Source organism: Lucilia cuprina, chromosome 6, assembly GCF_022045245.1.
Source record: "Lucilia cuprina isolate Lc7/37 chromosome 6, ASM2204524v1, whole genome shotgun sequence".
In the NCBI taxonomy this organism is placed as follows: domain Eukaryota; kingdom Metazoa; phylum Arthropoda; class Insecta; order Diptera; family Calliphoridae; genus Lucilia; species Lucilia cuprina.
The window spans coordinates 52,154,968-52,175,887 of record NC_060954.1 but is presented as its reverse complement, the minus strand read 5'-3'; the positions used below and the strand labels follow the sequence as shown (position 1 = coordinate 52,175,887).

The 20,920-nt window shown below is 28.6% G+C and overlaps 2 protein-coding genes across 2 annotated transcripts in view; one reads left to right on the top strand and one right to left on the bottom strand.

Annotated features, from left to right (window-relative positions):
* Positions 1-4,201: 4,201 nt before the first annotated feature.
* Positions 4,202-8,342, top strand: LOC111679329. The gene is made up of 3 exons (XM_023440882.2): positions 4,202-4,572; positions 4,647-5,268; positions 7,768-8,342. The coding sequence occupies exons 1-3, from the start codon at positions 4,335-4,337 to the stop codon at positions 8,063-8,065; spliced, it is 1,158 nt and encodes a 385-aa protein (XP_023296650.1). The 5' UTR covers positions 4,202-4,334; the 3' UTR covers positions 8,066-8,342.
* Positions 8,343-20,239: 11,897 nt separating this feature from the next.
* Positions 20,240-20,920, bottom strand: part of LOC111679328 (regulator of nonsense transcripts 3B) — a 4,142-nt gene continuing 3,461 nt past the window's right edge. Inside the window, exon 3 of the mRNA XM_023440881.2 lies at positions 20,240-20,257. Within this exon, the coding sequence (XP_023296649.2) occupies positions 20,240-20,257 (18 nt within the window). The remainder of the gene's footprint in view (positions 20,258-20,920) is intronic.

Below are 20,920 nucleotides of genomic sequence, written 5' to 3'. Positions count from 1 at the left end.
TCTAGTCTATAGTCTAGTCTATAGTCTAGTCTATAGTCTAGTCTATAGTCTAGTCTATAGTCTAGTCTATAGTCTAGTCTATAGTCTAGTCAATAGTCTAGTCTATAACCTAGTCTATAGTCTATTCTATAATCTAGTCTATAGTATACTCTATACATAAAATTTTTAAAATGGTTAATGATTTAATATAAATTTCTTTATATTAATAATGACTATCAGTCTCTTAACACACGTATTTCTTTCTATATTGACTAGTAATATCTCACTTCAGAAGTAAAACTTCTGAAATTTAAGTTAATGTTTTTTATTTGGTTTCGGTTACACAGCAGCAGCAGCGAGAGCAACAAAAAGGGCAACCAGCAACTGAAAGTGCTAAATAGTTTTAATTAACACTTCTAAATAGTTGACATATTTACTTTGATGTCTATTCAATTTGAAAAGGGTGATAATCGTTTAATTTCACATGCTTGATTTAATGTATTCATGGACTACAGTCTGTTTTCTTCTTCTCTCAAATGTTTATTGTTTTCCGATATTTGTATTTTATTTTTTCAATTCCATCTTTCTTTTTTTTCTTTAGTTTCTAATAAGTTTATTTTTACTTTATTAGTCGTCTATGTAAACATGTCAATATTTAGAGTCTATCAGTCAGTCAGTATGTAAGTAGTATGCTGCTAGCTTTAACTGTAACCAAAAGAGCCATAAAATTGTTATGGTTTTAGGAGAATTTAAAACGCACAAGTTATGTTTAATGCATGATTTAGAAAAAGTTTCAATTCGTACTTAAGAAATTTAAACTTAAGAAAAACATTTTAATATTAATCATATAATTCATGCTATTTTATCACAATCAAAGGGAGTAGCCGGCGTTAAATAGTTGTGTTTTCCAAAGAATTCTAATGTTACCATAAAGTGTTCATGTTGTAATTTTTCTACAAATTTTGATTTTGTCTAGTCTATAGTAGAGTCTATAGTCGAGTCTGTAGTGTAGTCTATAGTCTAGTCTACAAACTAGCCTATAGGGTAGTCTATAGGTTAATATATAGATAGTCTATAGGTAGTCTATAGTTAGTCTATAGACTAGTCTATAGGGTAGTCTGTAGGCTAGTCAATAGGGTAGTCTGTAGGCTAGTCTATAGGGTAGTCTGTAGGCTAGTCTATAGTCTAGTCTATAGTCTAGTCTATAGTCTAGTCTATAGTCTAGTCTATAGTCTAGTCTATAGTCTAGTCTATAGTCTAGTCTATAGTCTAGTCTATAGTCTAGTCTATAGTCTAGTCTATAGTCTAGTCTATAGTCTTGTCTATAGTCTAGTCTATAGTCTAGTCTATAGTCTAGTCTATAGTCTAGTCTATAGTCTAGTCTATAGTCTAGTCTATAATCTAGTCTATAGTCTAGTCTATAGTCTAGTCTATAGTCTAGTCTATAATCTAGTCTATAGTCTAGTCTATAGTCTAGTGTATAGTCTAGTCTATAGTCTAGTCTATAGTCTAGTGTATAGCTTAGTCTATCGTCTAGTCTATGGTCTAGTCTATAGTCTAGTCTATTGTCTATTGTCTATAGTCTATAATCAAGTCCAGTATTTAGTCTAGTTTGTAGTTTAGTCTATGGTCTAGTCTATAGTCCAGCCTCTGGTCTAGTCTATAGTTCAGACTATAGTCTAGTCTATGCTATAGTTCTGAATATAACCTAATCTTGTCTATAGTTCAGACTGTAGTCCTTTATATATAAAATTTCGTATAAATGGGAAACTGTTAGTAGTAAAATTTTGATAAATCGTAAAGTAGGTTTTTTATTTATACTGATTTTAGGGTAGCAAAGCACACAGAATATGTTCAAGCTATTCTTTCCTATTTATCAACCACTCTTATGGTAAATATGTGTCTGTCCTTCTGGTTACCCATTTAAAGTGTTGAAGCATTTAGTTTTTTATTTATTTTTTTCTTTCTTTCAATATTTACAAATTCTACATTTATTTTTTTAACTTTTTGGGGACTCTCCACATATACGACGTGTTCAAATACTACAGATTAAAAGAGAAATGTTTTTATGCTTTAATGCTTGATTTAATATTCAACCGCATCTACACAAATAGACAAACAAACTCAAACACTCTTGCACATTCAAAATCAAATATAATTCTTACAATTAATTTAACAAACCAAAAGTAAATATTGATTTTATATAGAGTTACTAGTAGAAAATCAAAAAACAAACTATAAAGAAATTTAAATAAACCTAGAAGAAAGCTAAATAATAAATTATAATTTTATTAAGCTAATATTGAAATTTTGAACTAAAAGGGATATGAGTAGTAGAGAATTTCATTAATGTGTGGTATTGGTATTTTTTTATTCATGGTATTAATGACTGGAATTATTTGGACTCTGAATATGAAGTATAACTTCAAATTATTTATTGAAGTTTCTAGTAAATTCAAGTTCCAAATGAAAGTTTTTTTTTGACATTTTAGTCTAGACTAGAGGCAAGTCCAGTTATTATTCATGACATTACTACAGACTAAACTATTGTATTGTGAATTATAAAATCTTTGATCTAGCTTTTAGTCCATAATATAACTTCTAATATAAATCAGAATTGGCGTAAAGTTCGAACTATAGTCTATAGTTCAGACTATAGTCTAGTGTATAGTCCAGACTAGACTAGACTATAGTCCAGACTAGACTAGACTATGGTCCAGACAAGACTAGACTATAATCCAGAATATAGTCTAGTCCAGACTATAGTCCAGAATATAGTCTAGTATATAGTCCAGACTATAGTCTAGTCTAAAAAAATACTATAGTCCAGCTAATAGTCCAGGCTATAGTACAGACTATAGTCCAGCCTATAATCCAGACTATAGTCCAGTCTATAATCCAGACTATAGTCCAGCCTATAATCCAGACTATAGTCCAGCCTATAGTCCAGACTATAATACAGACTATAGTCCAGAATATTGTACAGACTATAGTCCAGACTAAAATACAGACTATAGTCCAGACTATAGTCCAGACTAAAATCCAGACTATAGTCCAGACTATAGTCTAGACTATAGTCTAGCCTATAGTCTATAGTCCGGCCTATAGTCTAGTCTATAGTCCGGCCTATAGTCCAGACTTTAGTTCAGACTATAGTCTAGACTATAGTCCAGACTATTGTTTAGACTATAGTCCAGACAATGGTTTATAGTCCAGACTATAATCTAACTTATAGTCCAGACTATAGTACAGTCTAAACTGAAGTTAAGATTTGAGTCTATAATATATGTAGTCTAAAGTCCGTTGAGTAGTCTCGTCTATATAGGCTACCCTCTAGTCCCGACATTTGTCTTATCTTTATTGCATTTATAGTCTATCGTTTCTGAAGTCTAGTCAGAACTGACTAGACAATAGATCAATCTTTCAAGTCTAGTCCAAAGATAATATATCTACAGTTCAGTTCATATATTCTAAGGATCGGTTTTTATTTTCTAACATTTCTTTTAGAGTTCTTTGAAAAATTATATAAATTAAATACAATATCAATTTGTTATTTCATTGTTATCAATTTGTTGTTGCTACAAATTAATTAAGATGTTCGAGATAAATATTTTTCCAAAAAAAAAAAGTGAAAAGAACATTGATAACATGTTTTAATCATGAATATCTGAAAACAAAATTTCATATCAATGAATATATTTGTAAGTACAAACTAATATAATTTCATATTTATTTATATTGGTGTGTGTGTGAACTCTAACGGTTTTTAATTTCAAACATTTATGAAAAATTTGGAACAATAAATAAAAATAATTGTTTAAACAACGTTCTTTTTTTAATACAAAAATATGGAAGAATTTTAATTTATGTACACATTTAAAATGTCTACGAAAATCTTGAATTTAGACAAAATGATATTATGATTCAAAGTAAATAATCGTAAAATCACTAACATCATCATTGACCAATCTCAGCTCGTTTTAGAGCTTTGAAAAAAAGAAATGTCTACAAATATTTACTCAATTTAAGAATTTTTTTGTTTTCTCATATAAACACGAAAAAACCATTTGGTAGTTATAACTGAAAATCTATAAATTGAAAGAGGAGTGGGTGATGATACTTGGTACTTCATTTGTAAGAGAGAGATCGCTTCTTGTTTAGTTTTTTTTAATATTTTTTTTTTTTTTTTTGGTATAAAAGCCAAAGATAACAATTTTTTAATGACAGTCAGTGAAAGAGAATTGAAAGAATATAATAGTTAATTACAAGTGAAAATTTTAAACAAAAAAAATTTTAAATAAATAATTTTGTAAAAAAAAATATTAGAAAAAAATCTTAAAATTTTTTTTGGAAAAATGTGGTTTTATTTGGTGTTTTTAAGTTTGTCTTTAATAAATTCTTGTCTAGCGCTTGAATTGAATGTGCATAATACCAACGAATCTGTTTCACATCGAGAAGCTAGACGCAGTCCTTTAACAGATAGTTGTGTAACCAGTGATGATACCACCGGCACTTGTATGTCACGTTTTAAGTGTTTAAGTTCGGGTGGTATACCCAAAGGTTATTGCAGTTCATTTGGTGTTTGTTGTGAAAGTAGGTGTCCTTTTAAATCTTTTTATTAAATAAATAATCCCAAACTTATGATTTTTCACTTTTTCTATACCCAGCCAATCTACAATGCAACATGGCCTCAAGATTAAAACGCACTATTATTAAAAATCCTGCTGTTTTTAATTCAAATCCCTGTATCTATACCATACAACCCTATAGTCCCGATGTCTGTCAACTTTTGATACAATTCGAAAGATTTGAAATGCAACCGCCAAACTATGATGCTGGTAATAATGTCTTAGAATGTGGTGATAACTTATCTATAGGTGATTTTACTCTCTGTGGCGATAATAATGGACAACATTTGTATTTACCCTTTAATGTGGCCAGTGGTGTACCCGAAATTACCTTAACCTTTAATCTGCCCAATCGTTGGTCAGCTTCAATATGGCGTTTGGTTGTTACACAATTGGAGTGTCCCGCTCAACCTAAAAAGCGTGCACAATCTTTTATGCCTTTCGTTAATGGTAATAATTTACAAAATCTTCGCACCATTTTTACCTCACACAGTAATGCCGATTTGGAATTATTGGCTCCGCATGGTTGTCATCAGTACTATACTCAGTTGACTGGTAGTATTAAGAGTTTCAATTACAAGCCGGATGGTTCAACGTATTATCTACCTAATATGAATTATGTGATTTGTATTAAACCAACTGGAGGAGTTAACATGATAGAGTAAGTAAGATAATCTTTGGATTGTCTTAGATTATAGTCTGGTAGATAGGGGAAATTAATATAAAATATTTTTTAAACTGTAGCCATTGTTCAAATTGTGAAGTTTATTTCACGGACTAAAGTTTAAGTCTGGGCTATAGTTTACTCCAAAGTCTACTTTATAGTTCAGACTATAGTCCATTCTATAGTCTACTCTATAGTACTCTATAGGCTACCCCATAGTACAAACTCCATAATATGGACTATAGCCTAAGTACTTTACAGTCTGGCCTACTCCATAGTCTACTTTATAGTACAGACTATAATCTACTCCACAGTCCACCCCAAAATCTACTTCATAGTCCATACTATAGTATACTAAATCGTCTAGACTATATTCCATAGCCTAGACTAGAGTTTAGTCTATAGTCCAGAAAATAGTCTAGTCTTTAGTCCAGACAATAGTCTACTCTACACGCAGAGAAAAAACATAGTTCGACATGGTTACTATAACTAAATTATGTTCACTGTAACAATATATTGTTATCAAAAACATATATTTGTTATTTTAATTCTATTTAAACAATATTGTTGTTACTATAATCATTTTCATGTTCATGGCAATTATAAATTTGAGTATGATTCACTGAAAAATAATTATTTTTTCAATAACTAAGTAATGGTAACGACTAAAACATATTATGTTACTAACAAATATTTTAACTTACTGATAACCATTACATGTTATGTTGCTACTTATATGTTGTATAACCATTATATGTTATGTGGTTATAAATAACCATTATATGTTTTGTTGTTCTATATCTGTTGCTACAACAACAAACAACTTTAGCCACACAACTCACACATATTATTTTGTGTGTGTGTTGTTTAAAGCGATAGTAAAATGAGTTGAAATAATTCTCATTTGGTTTATAACATTATATGTATAAGTATTTCACTTTGTATAGAATAATGTAGTTATGTTTTTGGGAATTTAATTGAAATTTGTAAATCGGTCTGAGTAATGAAGGTCTTTACTTTTTTAGAAACTGTAATTTTACTGATTCAGTAATCAAAATAAATTTGATTTCGAATACATATTTTTAACGATATTTTGATCAAATTGGATCATAATATAGTCATTTATAACAAACAATATTATTTTAAATTAAAAATATTATGATAAAATGTTTTAGCTGATTTTAACCATAATATGATATTTTAAAATTGTTACAATAACCATAATATATATAAACTACAATCATAATTTTAACCATAATAATAATAATAATATGTTGCTCTTAGAACATGGTTACCACAACCATGTTTTTTCTCTGCGTGCAGTCTACTCTATGGTCTATACTATAGAATACTCTATAGTCCAGACCATAGAGTATTTTATAGTCTGGACTATAGAGTATTCTATAGTCTAGACTATAGAGTATTCTATAGTCTGGACTATAGAGTATTCTATAGTCTGGACTATAGAGTATTCTATAGTCTGGACTATAGTGTATTCTATAGTCTGGACTATAGAGTATTTCATAGTCTGGACTATAGAGTATTCTACAGTCTGGACAATAGAGTATTCTATACTCTATATTCCAGACTATAGAATACTCTATAGTCCAGGCTATAGTCTACTCTATAGTCCAGGCTATAGTCTACTCTATAGTCCAGACTATAGAATACTCTATAGTCCAGACTATAGAATACTCTATAGTCCAGACTATAGAATACTCTATAGTCCAGACTTTAGAATACTCTATAGTCCAGACTATAGAATACTCTATAGTCCAGGCTTTAGTCTATTCTATAGTTCAGACTATAGTCTACTCTATAGTTCAGACTATAGTCTACTCTATAGTTCAGAATATAGTCTACTCTATAGTTCAGACTATAGTCTACTCTATAGTTCAGACTATAGTCTACTCTATAGTTCAGACTATATTCTACTCAATAGTACAGACTATAGTCTACTCTATAGTTCAAACTATAGTCTACTCTATAGTTCAAACTATAGTCTACTCTATAGTTCAGACTATAGTCTACTCTATAGTTCAGACTATAGTCTACTCTATAGTTCAGACTATAGTCTACTCTATAGTTCAGACTATAGTGTACTCTATAGTTCAGACTATAGTCTACTCTATAGTCCAGACTATAGAATACTCTATAGTCTAGACTATAGTCTACTCTATAGTATATTCTATAGTCCAGTTATAGCCTACTCTATAGTCCAGGCAATAGTTTACTCTATAGTCCAGACACTAGTCAACTTTATATCCCAGACTTTAGTACAAACTATAGTCGACTCTACATTTGTCAAGCATATGGTACAAATTATAGTCTAATCTATATGTCCAGACTATAATTAATAGTCCAAATTTTTGTCAAATCTATAATATATACTATAGTCTATACAGTCTATAGTTCAGTTTCTGAACAGATCTTAACAATTTTCTCAATTTTTTTGTGAATCATAAACCTCAAATTTTATCATATCTCACATTTCAGATACCAGGCACAAAAATTCTCCATGTCGAATGCAATTCCAGGTAGTCCAGGTTATGATGGTGACTGTCGTGGCACGATACAAACACCATTTAGACGTGAAGATTATCTAATGATACCACAATCATATGTAGCCAATAGTATGAGTATTTTACCAACATATTATTGTGGCACATCACTACAAACGAATCCCTCGCTAGTGGCTTCGGCGCCATTTATAATGTACTTTTCCAGTGATGAATTTACAGATACAACTGAAACTGGTTTCGATATACGTTACACTGTTAGAACAATGTATTAAAAGGCATTTCAAATGATAAACTCATTTTGTATACATATATATGAAGGTTTTAAGTTTATTTACATATTTGAAATCGGGTTGTCAAGGGGTTTGATTGTTGAAAAGAAAATTTAGAAATATTTTTTTATTTTTAATCTCAGTTAGTTAAGCTTAAATCATTCCTTAAGTTTCTGCCGTTTATGGTTTAAGTATTTTATATATTTTATTTAAAATTTAAGAACATTATTTAAGTAATCATCATTTATTATATTTTTTAATAAACTTACAGTTTAATCGATTCTAATGTATTTCCTTTCATAGCTTTTAACGTATTTTTTCATAGAAAATTTTAATATTATTCATGTTGTCTAAGGTCATTTTGAAAATACTTCTAGTTGGTCCATTTGCGACACCATATTGTAGTGTTTATTTAAATTTCTTTTTAGTTTTTTTTTTTGAGAATATCATTTTGTTGGAAAAAAAGGAAAAAAAAAAACATAAATGCAAAAGTAAAAGCCCTAACAAAATATACTAAAAAATATCGAAATTTACAATAGTTAGCAAATAAGATAAATAATTTTTGGAGAATGATCATACTGCGAAAATTATGATTATATAATCAGGATTTTCGAAGAATACATTTGTGTATTTTTATAATGTTTTATCCAAATCCTTTTAAATTTTGCATTTTTAACATGTTTGCACACCCACTGTAAACAAGTAGTATGTTTACAAGACATTCTTCTTCCTCTACCGACTTTGTATGTAGCCGTTGTTAGGGTTGTATGAAGTACAAGTGTACTATTTAAACACTTTTATTACGGTAGCATTTCTGTTAAAACTACTTCCAATACTACTGATATTTTGCATATATATGTACATACATATATTCGTTCCTTTACCACTGTAGTGGCATGGGAATTATGCGTTTGAGCTGAAGTTTGTAACACATAGTCTTTTTCGGTTGTAGTTTAGTTTAAGTTCAGTTCTAGTTAAGTTCTAGATTAGTTCTAGTTCAGTTCTAGTTCAGTTCTAGTTCAGTTCTAGTTCAGTTCTTGTTCAGTTCTAGTTCAGTTCTAGTTCAGTTCTAGTTCAGTTCTAGTTCAGTTCTAGTTCAGTTCTAGTTCAGTTCTAGTTCAGTTCTAGTTCAGTTCTAGTTCAGTTCTAGTTCAGTTCTAGTTCAGTTCTAGTTCAGTTCTAGTTCAGTTCTAGTTCAGTTCTAGTTCAGTTCTAGTTCAGTTCTAGTTCAGTTCTAGTTCAGTTCTAGTTCAGTTCTAGTTCAGTTCTAGTTTAGTTCTAGTTCAGTTTTAGTTCAGTTCTAGTTCAGTTCTAGTTCAGTTCTAGTTCAGTTCTAGTTCAGTTCTAGTTCAGTTCTAGTTCAGTTCTAGCTCAGTTCTAGTTCAGTTCTAGTTCAGTTCTAGGTCTATTTCAATTCAGAACGTCCTAGCATAGCACCTGGGTACCATATAGGTTAATAAGATCTACTATGCAAGACGAAAATATTTTTCTGCTTTTGTTAAAGATAGAAAATAAAAAACGTAAAAAATAGCAGCCAAACGATTGTTCTGTTTGTGTTGTAACTATTGTCATTGATGCTGTTATTTTTGCTGCTTCTCATGCTGATGATGTTGTTGTTAAACAGTGACCAAAAATGCATTTACGCTTATTTTGCTAGCAGCTGTGTTCAAACAAGCACTTGCACTGTCACAAAACCCAAACGAATATACATACATATTCCTACAGTTCGGGAAAGTTAGTTTTGGTTACTGAGTATAGAATTTTATTTTCTAAAGATTACACCTAAATTTCACTTTGACTAAAAATGGCGAACTTACTGTGTTCTGCTAAGACGGAAAATAGTGTTTAAAGTTGTTGAAATATCTAAAAGTAATTAATTGCAATCCAAAAAGTAATCTAATATATTTATGAAAAATCTATTTTACAAGAGGATGCACTGAATCTTCATAAAACTACCGGGACATTTCAACAAATACAGACAAATGTACCAAGTCTGATTCAAAGTCCGGTATCGCTATGAATGTAGATTATTTGTTGATAGAGGAATGTATATGTGTTTTTGTAAAATTAAGTTTATAAGTGAACTACAATCGCCTTACAAAAGGCCTTAGCTAGTGATTAAGGCCCTTTAGTCACATATCAAATTGGATTCTTTAAACAACAACAATATCTTGTAATGAATCTTTACTTTAAAACTAACCAAACTGTTTCTGTGGAAATGCGTTAGAAAAATACCTCTAACATAGCCCTCTGAATAAGCATTCTGAATGTTTGTACAATTGTGTAATCGTTTACCGTATAAGTCCTTTTGCTATGTATTTGGAGTCTTCCTTTTTCAGTTTTCGATATTTTTTCTTTTTTGTTTTTTTTTTTTTTGCTGCAAGTGTTAATTTATGGTCACATTTAGTACTCGTACCAAGTACTTTATTTTCATATATGCAACATTGATTGTGTGTTGTACTTTTTTTTTGGCAAAACTACTTAAATTTTAGTTTCCCTAAAACTTTATATTTTTTCTGATATTTCAACCTGCATGGCACAATAAAAATGGAGCAACAATTTGTTTGTTTTTTTTAAACAATTTTTAACCCTTTTTGTTTTTACTTCGTTTTCCATACAACTTTTGACCTATGCTTTTAACACCTAAGTACCGTACTCAATATTTATTATATTTAGTTATAAAATAAAAAAACGAAACACTTAAATTTAAAAATTTATCAATTTTATTCATTACACTAGGCTATAGACTAGTATAGACTATAGATTATACAACATACTAGGCTACAGATTGGACTACATACTATAGTCTAGTTTATAGTCTAGTCTATAGTCGAGTCTATAGTCTAGTCTATAGTCTAGTCTATAGTCTAGTCTATAGTCTAGTCTATAGTCTAGTCTATAGTCTAGTCTATAGTCTAGTCTATAGTCTAATCTATAGTCTAGTCTATAGTCTAGTCTATAGTCTAGTCTATAGTCTAGTCTATAGTCTAGTCTATAGTCTAGTCTATAGTCTAGTCTATAGTCTAGTACAAAGCATAGTCTTTAGTCTAGTCAATGGTATATTCAGTAGTCGAATTAGGAGGCTAGTCTATAGTTCAATCTAGTCCGCGAACTGCAGGAAAGTTCACATTTGATGGTATTGTGTGTGTCTATATATATTTCAATAAACATATGTGTATTTCAAAGTTTATAATTTTGGACCATGGTTTCCACATTTACAAAACAGATAAAAGTCGTTAACAATTTGATAAATAAAATATTATACTTTCACTAAATTTAATTTTGTTCCTAAAATCAAAAATTATAATTAATACCTAATCCACAAATTTCCCTCATCAGACCCACTTATGTACATATAGTTATAACTAAATGGCAACCCAGTTTGCAACAAACTGTTTCGGCTTGTATTGGTTTTACAGCGGCGATTTATTGTATTATCAATAAAATGAATAAATTTTGAGGTTATTGTGGCATGATAACGTTTTATAGCAGCAGCAACAACAACAGCAACATATAATATGTATGTAACTGACCAGGGCAATATGAGAAATTAACAGTTGCCTTTACAAGTCCAAAAATAAAGATACGCAAATTATATACCAGTAAATAATAAAGAAATAGTTTTGAATTGAAAATCACAAAATTCATTGAAATTACTTCTGAACACTATACAGATGTACGGATTTATATAGATGTGTAATTCCTCAACTATTTATGAACTCATTTAAATGTATGTATAAATATTTTATTACTTTGTTACAATTGTTATTTATGTTATTTTCAACAACCCACTTATTGTTATTCATAATGTTAAATTGTTGTGTTAATTAAAATAAAAACAAAAATTAAAATAAAATAGCAACCTCTCTTTCCCACCAAAAAAGGACAGCCAATCAGTCCTATTAACTTTAATGTGGTATTTTGATATCCTTTACCTTCGTAAGTTTTAAGTTTGTCATTCTGTTGTCATATCCCTTCATATATATATTGTGAATCCTTATAGATAGCAAAGTTGATTAAGCTATGCCCGTTTGTTTGACTGCCTTGTTCTTGTTGAATGGAGTTTTCTGAAGACCCCAGATAAGTTAATAATTCAGACATATCGTAAATAACGGAAATATGAGCAAATAATTGAATTAGGTTAGGTTACGTTAGGTATCTCAGACTGCTTAGACCTGATTCACACTGGGAAACTTTTGTTGAGAAACTTTTGATTTCGTGTGTGAGAGAAAGAGATAGTTGATATTTCTTTCTCTTTCTCTCACACACAAAAATCGAAAGTTTCCCAAAAAAAAAAAATCCTAGTGTGAACCAGGTCTTACTGCCAGGAGTTAAGCTTTACTTGGGTCTTTTTGTATTGTCTGTAAGAAAAGTTATTAAGGGCGGGTTTCTTACTCCTCCATTAAACTAGGCTTAACTTGTTGTTAGTTTAAACTCGAAACAAATTTATGTGGACTATAACCGATGATTGTGTTCTTCTGTTTTAGATTAAAGCTCAGTTAACTTTGTTAGTATTGCCAACTTTTCACGCAAAAACATAAACAATGAACAGCTGTTTTTTGCAAACAATACTTTTGTAAAATGGAAAATTTTGGAAAAATGTTAAATAAACATTTAAAACAATAATAAATAAAACAAAACAAATCAGAAAATTGCAATTTACTTAAAATATTAAGTTTTTATTCTTCCGAAATCATTGTTTTATTGTTTTTGTTAATTGTGTTTAATTGGCCAATTACACTCAGTTAAACTAAGATAATAAGTAACTTTACTGATAACTGAATAACACGAAACATATATTAAACCAGGTTTAACCAAAGAATGAAGATTATCTTTGTCAGAAAAACTCGCCCTAAGAAAGACAAAAAGGTGGAAGAGAAAGAAAAGTAAACGCAGAGATGAACAGTCACCTTGTTATTAGTCACCTTGTTAAAAGGATATTTGTGCAATTTACATCTTTGTAATAAAATACATATTAACTGTTATTTTTTTAATCTACTATGATGAAGGGTATATAAGATTCGGCACAATCGATTATAAAACTCTTACTTGTTTAAATAAAAATATATTTTAATTATTATTTACAATCGCATTCTATTGATACAATATTAATATAAAACCACAGTTTACAATTAAAGTGACAAAGTTTGCTAAACGGAAAGATGAAAACGGAACCTACATTTAATGTACATGTTAATCGGATATCGTTTTTTTCTTAATCCGAAAGTAAGAATCACTTGTAACTTGGTTTTAAAGAGATAGAAAAACTCATTAATGAAGATCAGCTGTCGTTTTTGAAAGCTAGAGGGAACAAGAAAATTTTTCAAATTCTATATATCAAAGAAAACCAATTTCTAGCTTTAAAAAAAAAACAAAAAAGTTTACTTCCTTTGTGCCCACCATTGAAGTAGATATACATATACTTTGATGTACGTATTGTGAGTATACGAGTTCATATGTACATATATATGTAGCTATATACATATATTGTAATTTGTTTGGCTGTTGAGTTATTAAACTGATAATAATGCTGCCAACACTGCAATTAACTGATTGAAAAAAAGAACGATACGAAAAAATAAATAACGATTGAAATAAACAGCCGCAAAATAATAAACAAACAGAAAATACAACAAAAACATTATTATTGTTTTAATATCAATGCACATTAATACAGAAAAATGTCCTTTCACATTTCCCTTTAACTCCCACTATCACAGAGTTACCAGAAATTATCTATTTATGTATGTATGTATGTATGTATGTATGTATGTATGTATGTATGTATGTATGTATGTATGTATGTATGTATGTATGTATATATGTATGTATGTATGTATGTATGTATGTATGTATGTATGTATGTATCTGTCTGTCAGTCAGTCTGTCAGTCTGTCAGTCTGTCTGTCTGTCTGTCTGTCTGTCTGTCTGTCTGTCTATCTATCTATCTATATATCTATATATCTATATATCTATCTATCTATCTATCTATCTATCTATCTATCTATCTATCTATCTATCAATCTATCTATCTATCTACGTATCTATCTATCTCACTATCTAGCCATATATCTATCTATCTATCTATTTATCTATCTATCTATCTATCTATCTATCTATCTATCTATCTATCTATCTATCTATCTATCTATCTATCTATCTATCTATATATCCATCTAAATATGTATCTATCTATCAATCTATCTATCTATCTATCTATCTATCTATCTATCTATCTATCTATCTATCTATCTATCTATCTATCTATCTATCTATCTATCTATCTATCTATCTATCAATCTATCAATCAATTTATATATCTATCTATATATCTATCTATTTATTTATTTATCTATCTATCTATCCATCTATCAATCTATCTATCTATATATCTATCTATCTATCTATCTATCTATCTATCTATCTATCTGTCTGTCTGTCTGTCTGTCTGTCTGTCTGTCTGTCTGTCTATCTATCTATCTATCTATCTATCTATCTATCTATCTATCTATCTTTCTATCTATCTATCTATCTATCTATCTATCTATCTATCTATCTATCTATCTATCTATCTATCTATCTACCTATCTATCTATCTATCTATCTATCTATCTATCTATCTATCTATCTATCTATCTATCTATCTATCTATCTTTCTATCTATCTACAACTATTAAATAAAGGGAAACATTGCATCTAGAATTCGCAAAGAGTGTTCCATATAAAAGTGACCCAACAAATCCAAACCCATTCCTGATTATAACTCATTCATACACATGTAAATACACGACAATATGAAGAATAATAAAAACAATATGTATTCTGATAAATACAAATGAACTTTTTATATTTTTTCTGGTATTAATAGACTATTTATAAGAACGTATCCTGCAGTTTAGGATGACTTTAGCTATTCGTTCGGAGTGGTGATAAAAATAATTCTTCAGCATTAAGGATAACAGAAGTAGTTTTGTAGATGCTGAACTTCAAATCGAGAACAGACATAGCAATATATAGATGAGGATACATTGACACCATTTAAAACTTCTTGGTAGTACGTTTATTTACCCTTACACAGGTGTATATGCATATTTATATTTGTGTGTGTGTGTTTGTATATTTAAATGATTGAAAATATGGGACATGTTTTTATGCATATGTGTATTAAAAATGCATAAATGTGTATAAATATGCTCTCATTTTGCATATTTGTTTGATGGTTTGTTTTTTTATTATTTTATGTTTCTTTTTAATCAACACATATTTAAAGGACATTTAAAATAATAAGTAAATATTTTTAATAGCATAATTGCATAATATACATTTAAATAGTTAGTATTTCAAATGTTAATTGAAAATGTAAGTAAAAGTGATATGACCACTATGTGGTAAAATATATTATGAAATATTTTTTAATTACAAGCATATGTTTGTATATATGTGTGATGGAAACATTCATACACTAGCAACGAATTTAATTAAGTACTTTGATCAGACTGTTTAATTTTTTTTATAATTTTTTATTTTTTAAATTTTTATTTAAAATTTATACATACTATAGGCTAGAATGTAGACTAGACTATAGACTATATACCAGACTATAGACTAGACTATAGCCCAGACTATAGACTAGACTATAGACTATACTATAGACTAGACTATAGACTAGACTAAAGACTAAACTATAGACTAAACTATAGACTAGACTATAGACTAGTCCATGACTATAGATTTGACTATAGACGAGTCTATGACTATAGATTTGACTATAGACTAGACTATAGACTAGACTATAGACTAGACTATAGACTAGACTATAGACTAGACTATAGACTAGACTATAGACTAGACTATAGACTAGACTATAGACTAGACTATAGACTAGACTATAGACTAGACTATAGACTAGACTATAGACCAGACTATAGACTAATACCGGGGTACCCAAATCATAATATACATATATAAAACATTTTTATAAATGCCTAATAAAACTTTTGACAGTTCATAACAGAAATTTTATCTTTATGATTACGATGGTAAGTATTATTAATTTCAATTAATCTGATCAACAACTTAATAAATAATATTTCTATAAAATAATAAGAAAACTTACTTGTTTAACTACGATGAATTTATTAAAAATCAGCTTACACAAATGATCCATATCCTATAAACATTTTCAAAGACTTTCCTTGATGTTGTTGTTTTGTTATTGTAAACAAAAACTTCTAGACACAACCAGCTAAACGAATGATGATGACATACACACTTGTTAAAACACTCAATAACAATAACAACATACTTGCACATTATACAAACATACATACGTATGCATTTGTGCACATTTAAACAACAAACTAATAGAAATTAAGCAATTAATTATTATTATTCCACTTTTATTTAAACTATAAATATTAACACTCTGCTTTGCAATGATTTATATAATTTCTTTTTTTAACACAACAACGAATGCCACCTTAAAAGGGAGAGGGAAATAAACATTTTGGCCAAACTTTTTTTGCAATTAACATCACACTTGTGTTTGTAAAGAATTATATATTATTTTACATTATTTTCATTATTAAACTATTATATAAACAAAATTTTATAGATAAATTAAATTTACTGCTTTTTTTCACACTTTATTATAATTTATTTTAATTTTTTACTAAGTCACCTACGCAACGCGTCGAATTAAAATTGCAACTAAAAGAAAAGAAAACAAAAGAAAGGAAGGAAGTAGTAAACAACTTAAACAAAGCAATTAGTGAGAGATTAAAGAATGAGAAAAAGTAGGAAGCTTAAATTAGTGTTGTCAAAGCAGTGATTTAAATAAAGAATTCAATTTTTAAAAATTATATGTTTCTTGTGAAAAATATGATATATGTATTTTTATAAAAAAAATAGCAAACTTACTTGTTAAACTACGATGAATTTGTTAAAAATCAGCTTATGCAAACGATGGTGTTGTTATTTTGTTAATGTAAACAAAAACTTCTAGACACATGTAGCTAAACTTATGTTGATATACACACTTGTTAAAACACTCAAAACCAATAACAACAAACTTGCACATTATACAAACATACATACATACATATGTACATATGTATGTATGCATTTGTGCACATTTAAACAAAAACTAGTAGAAATTAAGCAAATAGACATAATTGCACTTTTATTTAAACAACAAAATATAAACAATTAGCTTTACTTTTTTACTTGAAATTTCTTTTGTAAAACATAACAACGAATGCCACCATAAAACAGAAAACAAAAGAATCATCACCTTTTGGCCAAACTTTTTTTTGCAATTAGCTCACACTTTCATTAGTAAATAATTATAAACTATTTTCATTATTAAACTATTATTTAAAGAAAATTGAATTGATAAATAACATTTAATGCTCTTTTTCACACTTAATTATAATTTATTTTAATATATAACAAAGTCACCTACGCAACGCGTCGAGTTAAAATTGTAGCTAAAAGGAAACTAAAGAAAGAAAGGAAGGAAGTAGTAAACAACAAGACATTAAGCTTAAATCAGTGTTGTCAAAGCAGTGATTTAAATAAAGGAGACTGTTTTAAAAATGTATACGTTTTTAGCGAAAAAATATTGTTAAACTTGCTGTTCAAAAAAATATATATTTAGAATAATTGAAATGACTATTCGTCCTACAAGAGTGATTTTAAAAATTAAGTTTTTGTTATTCTTTAAAGTTACAAATCTCAGACTTTTAATACTTTTATTCAATAGTGATGGTTTTTGAATATTTAATAAAACAAAATTAATTTTTAACTATGCGTTTCTTGATACAAAGTTGCAAAACATTCAAAAACTCTTAGTTGAAGAAAAAAAATTAACTTAAAATTCATTCTTATAGATTTCCTTTCCATAAGAATAGTATATGTCTGTTTATATGTACATATACATACACATATTTATTTACAAAAAAAATCCTTTCCTTTAATGTACATTTGAATTTAAATAAGAAACGTTTCTCTACAACTCTTTCAAGTATATCTTAGGATTTAAAAAATAAACATAAAATTTAAAATTAACGTTTAATTCACTCTACCGGACAGTAGCAGAGATTATTACAAACTTGGCATCACTTTGTATTGCCTAAACAAACTAGACACCATCGTTTTTTTGTGTCAACATTCTGCAATGATTAACATTGTTTACAAAAAAGAATACATCTTCGCGAATCATATTTAAAACGGCTAAGCCTAGCCGCCGAGTAAATTTAAAAGCCTTTTGCTAGAAATTATTTAGCTTAAAAATTTTGATCATAATTTATGTATTTGTTGTTTATGTTTTCACTTTTTCTTCAATGATTTCTGGTATAAATTACTAACACATAAACAAGTTTTGATAACAATTTTGACGTGTGGTCATACATTTTTAAGATCAAGGTTTACGGGTTGAATTGCAAAAGATTGAAATATTTTCATACCGTGTATGAAATCATACGTTATAAACCCTTTCTAATACCATGAATCTTTTGAAATGATTAATTTCTATTATTTTTTCAATACCCAATTTTTTAATGCCAATAAAATACGATGAAGTAAGAAAATCTATTAAATATATATACTAGAAATACCTAGTGTACTTTGCTATACCTTCTCTTCTCTAACAGTTTCTCTTATATACTAATTTTTTGCCAAACACTATTGAACATACAATTTTGAACTAGAGAAAATGGGTTTCCAAAAACCTAAATATGCAACAATAAACGGTTTTTTGTTTAACCGGTTTGTAAGCTCTATTTTTGTCCCAAACATCCATGTTGATACTAAAATGTACCGAAAAATATTAGCACTCTTGAGATACTAATTATGAAATTCCTTACCAAAACCTATTTTTTAATAAAAATAATTAATTTTTTTCGGAAGTGTAAAATTTTCAGATCAAAATTTTTAAAATTATGTATAATTTTCATTTTGGTTTCCAATATTTTATAATTGATTTCATTTAAAATCTATCGGGAAACTAATTATTTTCATCTGGTAGCTCCTCCAGTACGACGATTTCAAACTGTCACCAAATGTTTTAATATTAAACGCCGTCGTAGTTAATGTTTATCGGCACAGGTCTCTGTATTTATTACACTTACGACGCCTTTCTTCGGAAGAAAAAGAGTTTTTTTTACATAGACAATACATTTTAATTTTATATACAAAGAAAGAAATACTTTTTTAACAAATTTTAAATATGAAGAAATGTTTTCAAATTAATTCAAAGTGTTAAATAGTGTTTACAAGAAACAACGAAATAAATTTAAACAAAGAAAAGTTGTACACTCAAGAACTTAGATGCAAAAAGCAAGACAAAAGAGATATAAAGTAGATAATTGAGCCAGCAAATAAAACCCCCGCTAACGTCTCTCTGGGAAAGGGGAGCAGTTTTTTTGTTACACACACTCATACAATCCCAACAATTCTAACTGGACATTTTTATTGTTGTTAAAAAAATTATAAACAAAAATTTTTTTTGTTTAACAAAGTGAAATTTCTATTAAAATGCAAAATTAAAACAAAAATTATATAAAATTTTACAACCCTCTTTGAATTTGTAACAAAAACAAGTTATCGATACGCCTCCGCCTAAAGAAAAAATTGTACAACCAACCACCCCTTCGTCACTGCAAAAAAAAAAAAGATCCAGTGTAATATGTACTCACAACCAGAGACGTCAACTAGTCGTTAATAGCAGAGTACAAAATCAAAATCCTGTTTTCCCTTTAAACTTGTTTCTTAAGCTGAATATAAAAAACAACCACCAACACAAAATTTAATAAAATACAAATAAAAGAATAACAAAAAAATCAGCTGTAACACGTTCATTAACTTTGGCAGCTTAAATTTTAAACAAATTTTACATCCCTGGTGTAGACTGTGTGCTGCATTTTGTGCAATTGTTATTGTTGTTATTTAAGTAGCTGATAAAGGCTATTGTTGTTGTTGCTGCTGCTGAAGCTCCCCTACATTTTTAACACACCATCGTAGTCGTCATCATCTACGTAGTTGTTGATTTTATTTTTTTATTTTCAACAACAAAACTTCACAAGGGGTCATTTTATTCCAGTCTAAAACAAAAACAAATTACGTGAATTTTTTTCAAAATATACACACGCGTGTATGAGAGCAGAAGTGCATTTATATTTATGCCTGTGTTAGTGCCTGTTAAATAAATAAATTTATAAAAATATATACAATATTTTTTAAAGTTCATTCTCAGTATTGGTTGGTTGTTTGGCCATTTTTCTCATTTTACTAAAATAAATACAACAACAAAATCTTTAAAAAATTAACTGCAGTTGGTTTATTGTTGTAACAAATTTAGCAACAAAAAAATAAAACAGCTACAACAAATAAATAAAAATCATGTCAGCCGATTCGGATATGGAATATTCGGATAATGATTGCGAATACGATGATTATTACAATTCAGGTAAGTCGGTAGTTGTACGTGTTCATAAATTAGGGGATTAACACAAAGATGTTTGTTTAAAATAAACATGTGATGGTTCAAAGGGGGTCTTTAAGCAATATTAGGGAAAACACAGATTTAGAATTTAAGAAAATTTGTTTTTTGAAAATTTCCAATAAATTTGTTTCAATTTCAAAGTAATTTAGTATTAAAAGTTTAAACTGAATGAATATTAAAAGGCTTTGGAATGGTCTAAATTGACACAATTGAGGAAATGTTAGTTCGTAGAAGACTAGATAGATAAACAAATAGATAGATAGATAGATAGATAGATAGATAGATAGATAGATAGATAGATAGATAGATAGATAGATAGATAGATAGATAGATAGATAGATAGATAGGTAGGTAGA

What these genes read in the sequence shown, in the direction of transcription:
- LOC111679329 (XM_023440882.2), top strand. Translation starts at nt 4,335, where the DNA reads ATGTGGTTTTATTTGGTGTTTTTAAGTTTGTCTTTAATAAATTCTTGT. An exon ending in ATTTGGTGTTTGTTGTGAAA is followed by an intron (nt 4,573 to 4,646) that starts GTAGGTGTCCTT and finishes TTCTATACCCAG; the next exon opens with CCAATCTACAATGCAACATG. An exon ending in GGAGGAGTTAACATGATAGA is followed by an intron (nt 5,269 to 7,767) that starts GTAAGTAAGATA and finishes CTCACATTTCAG; the next exon opens with ATACCAGGCACAAAAATTCT.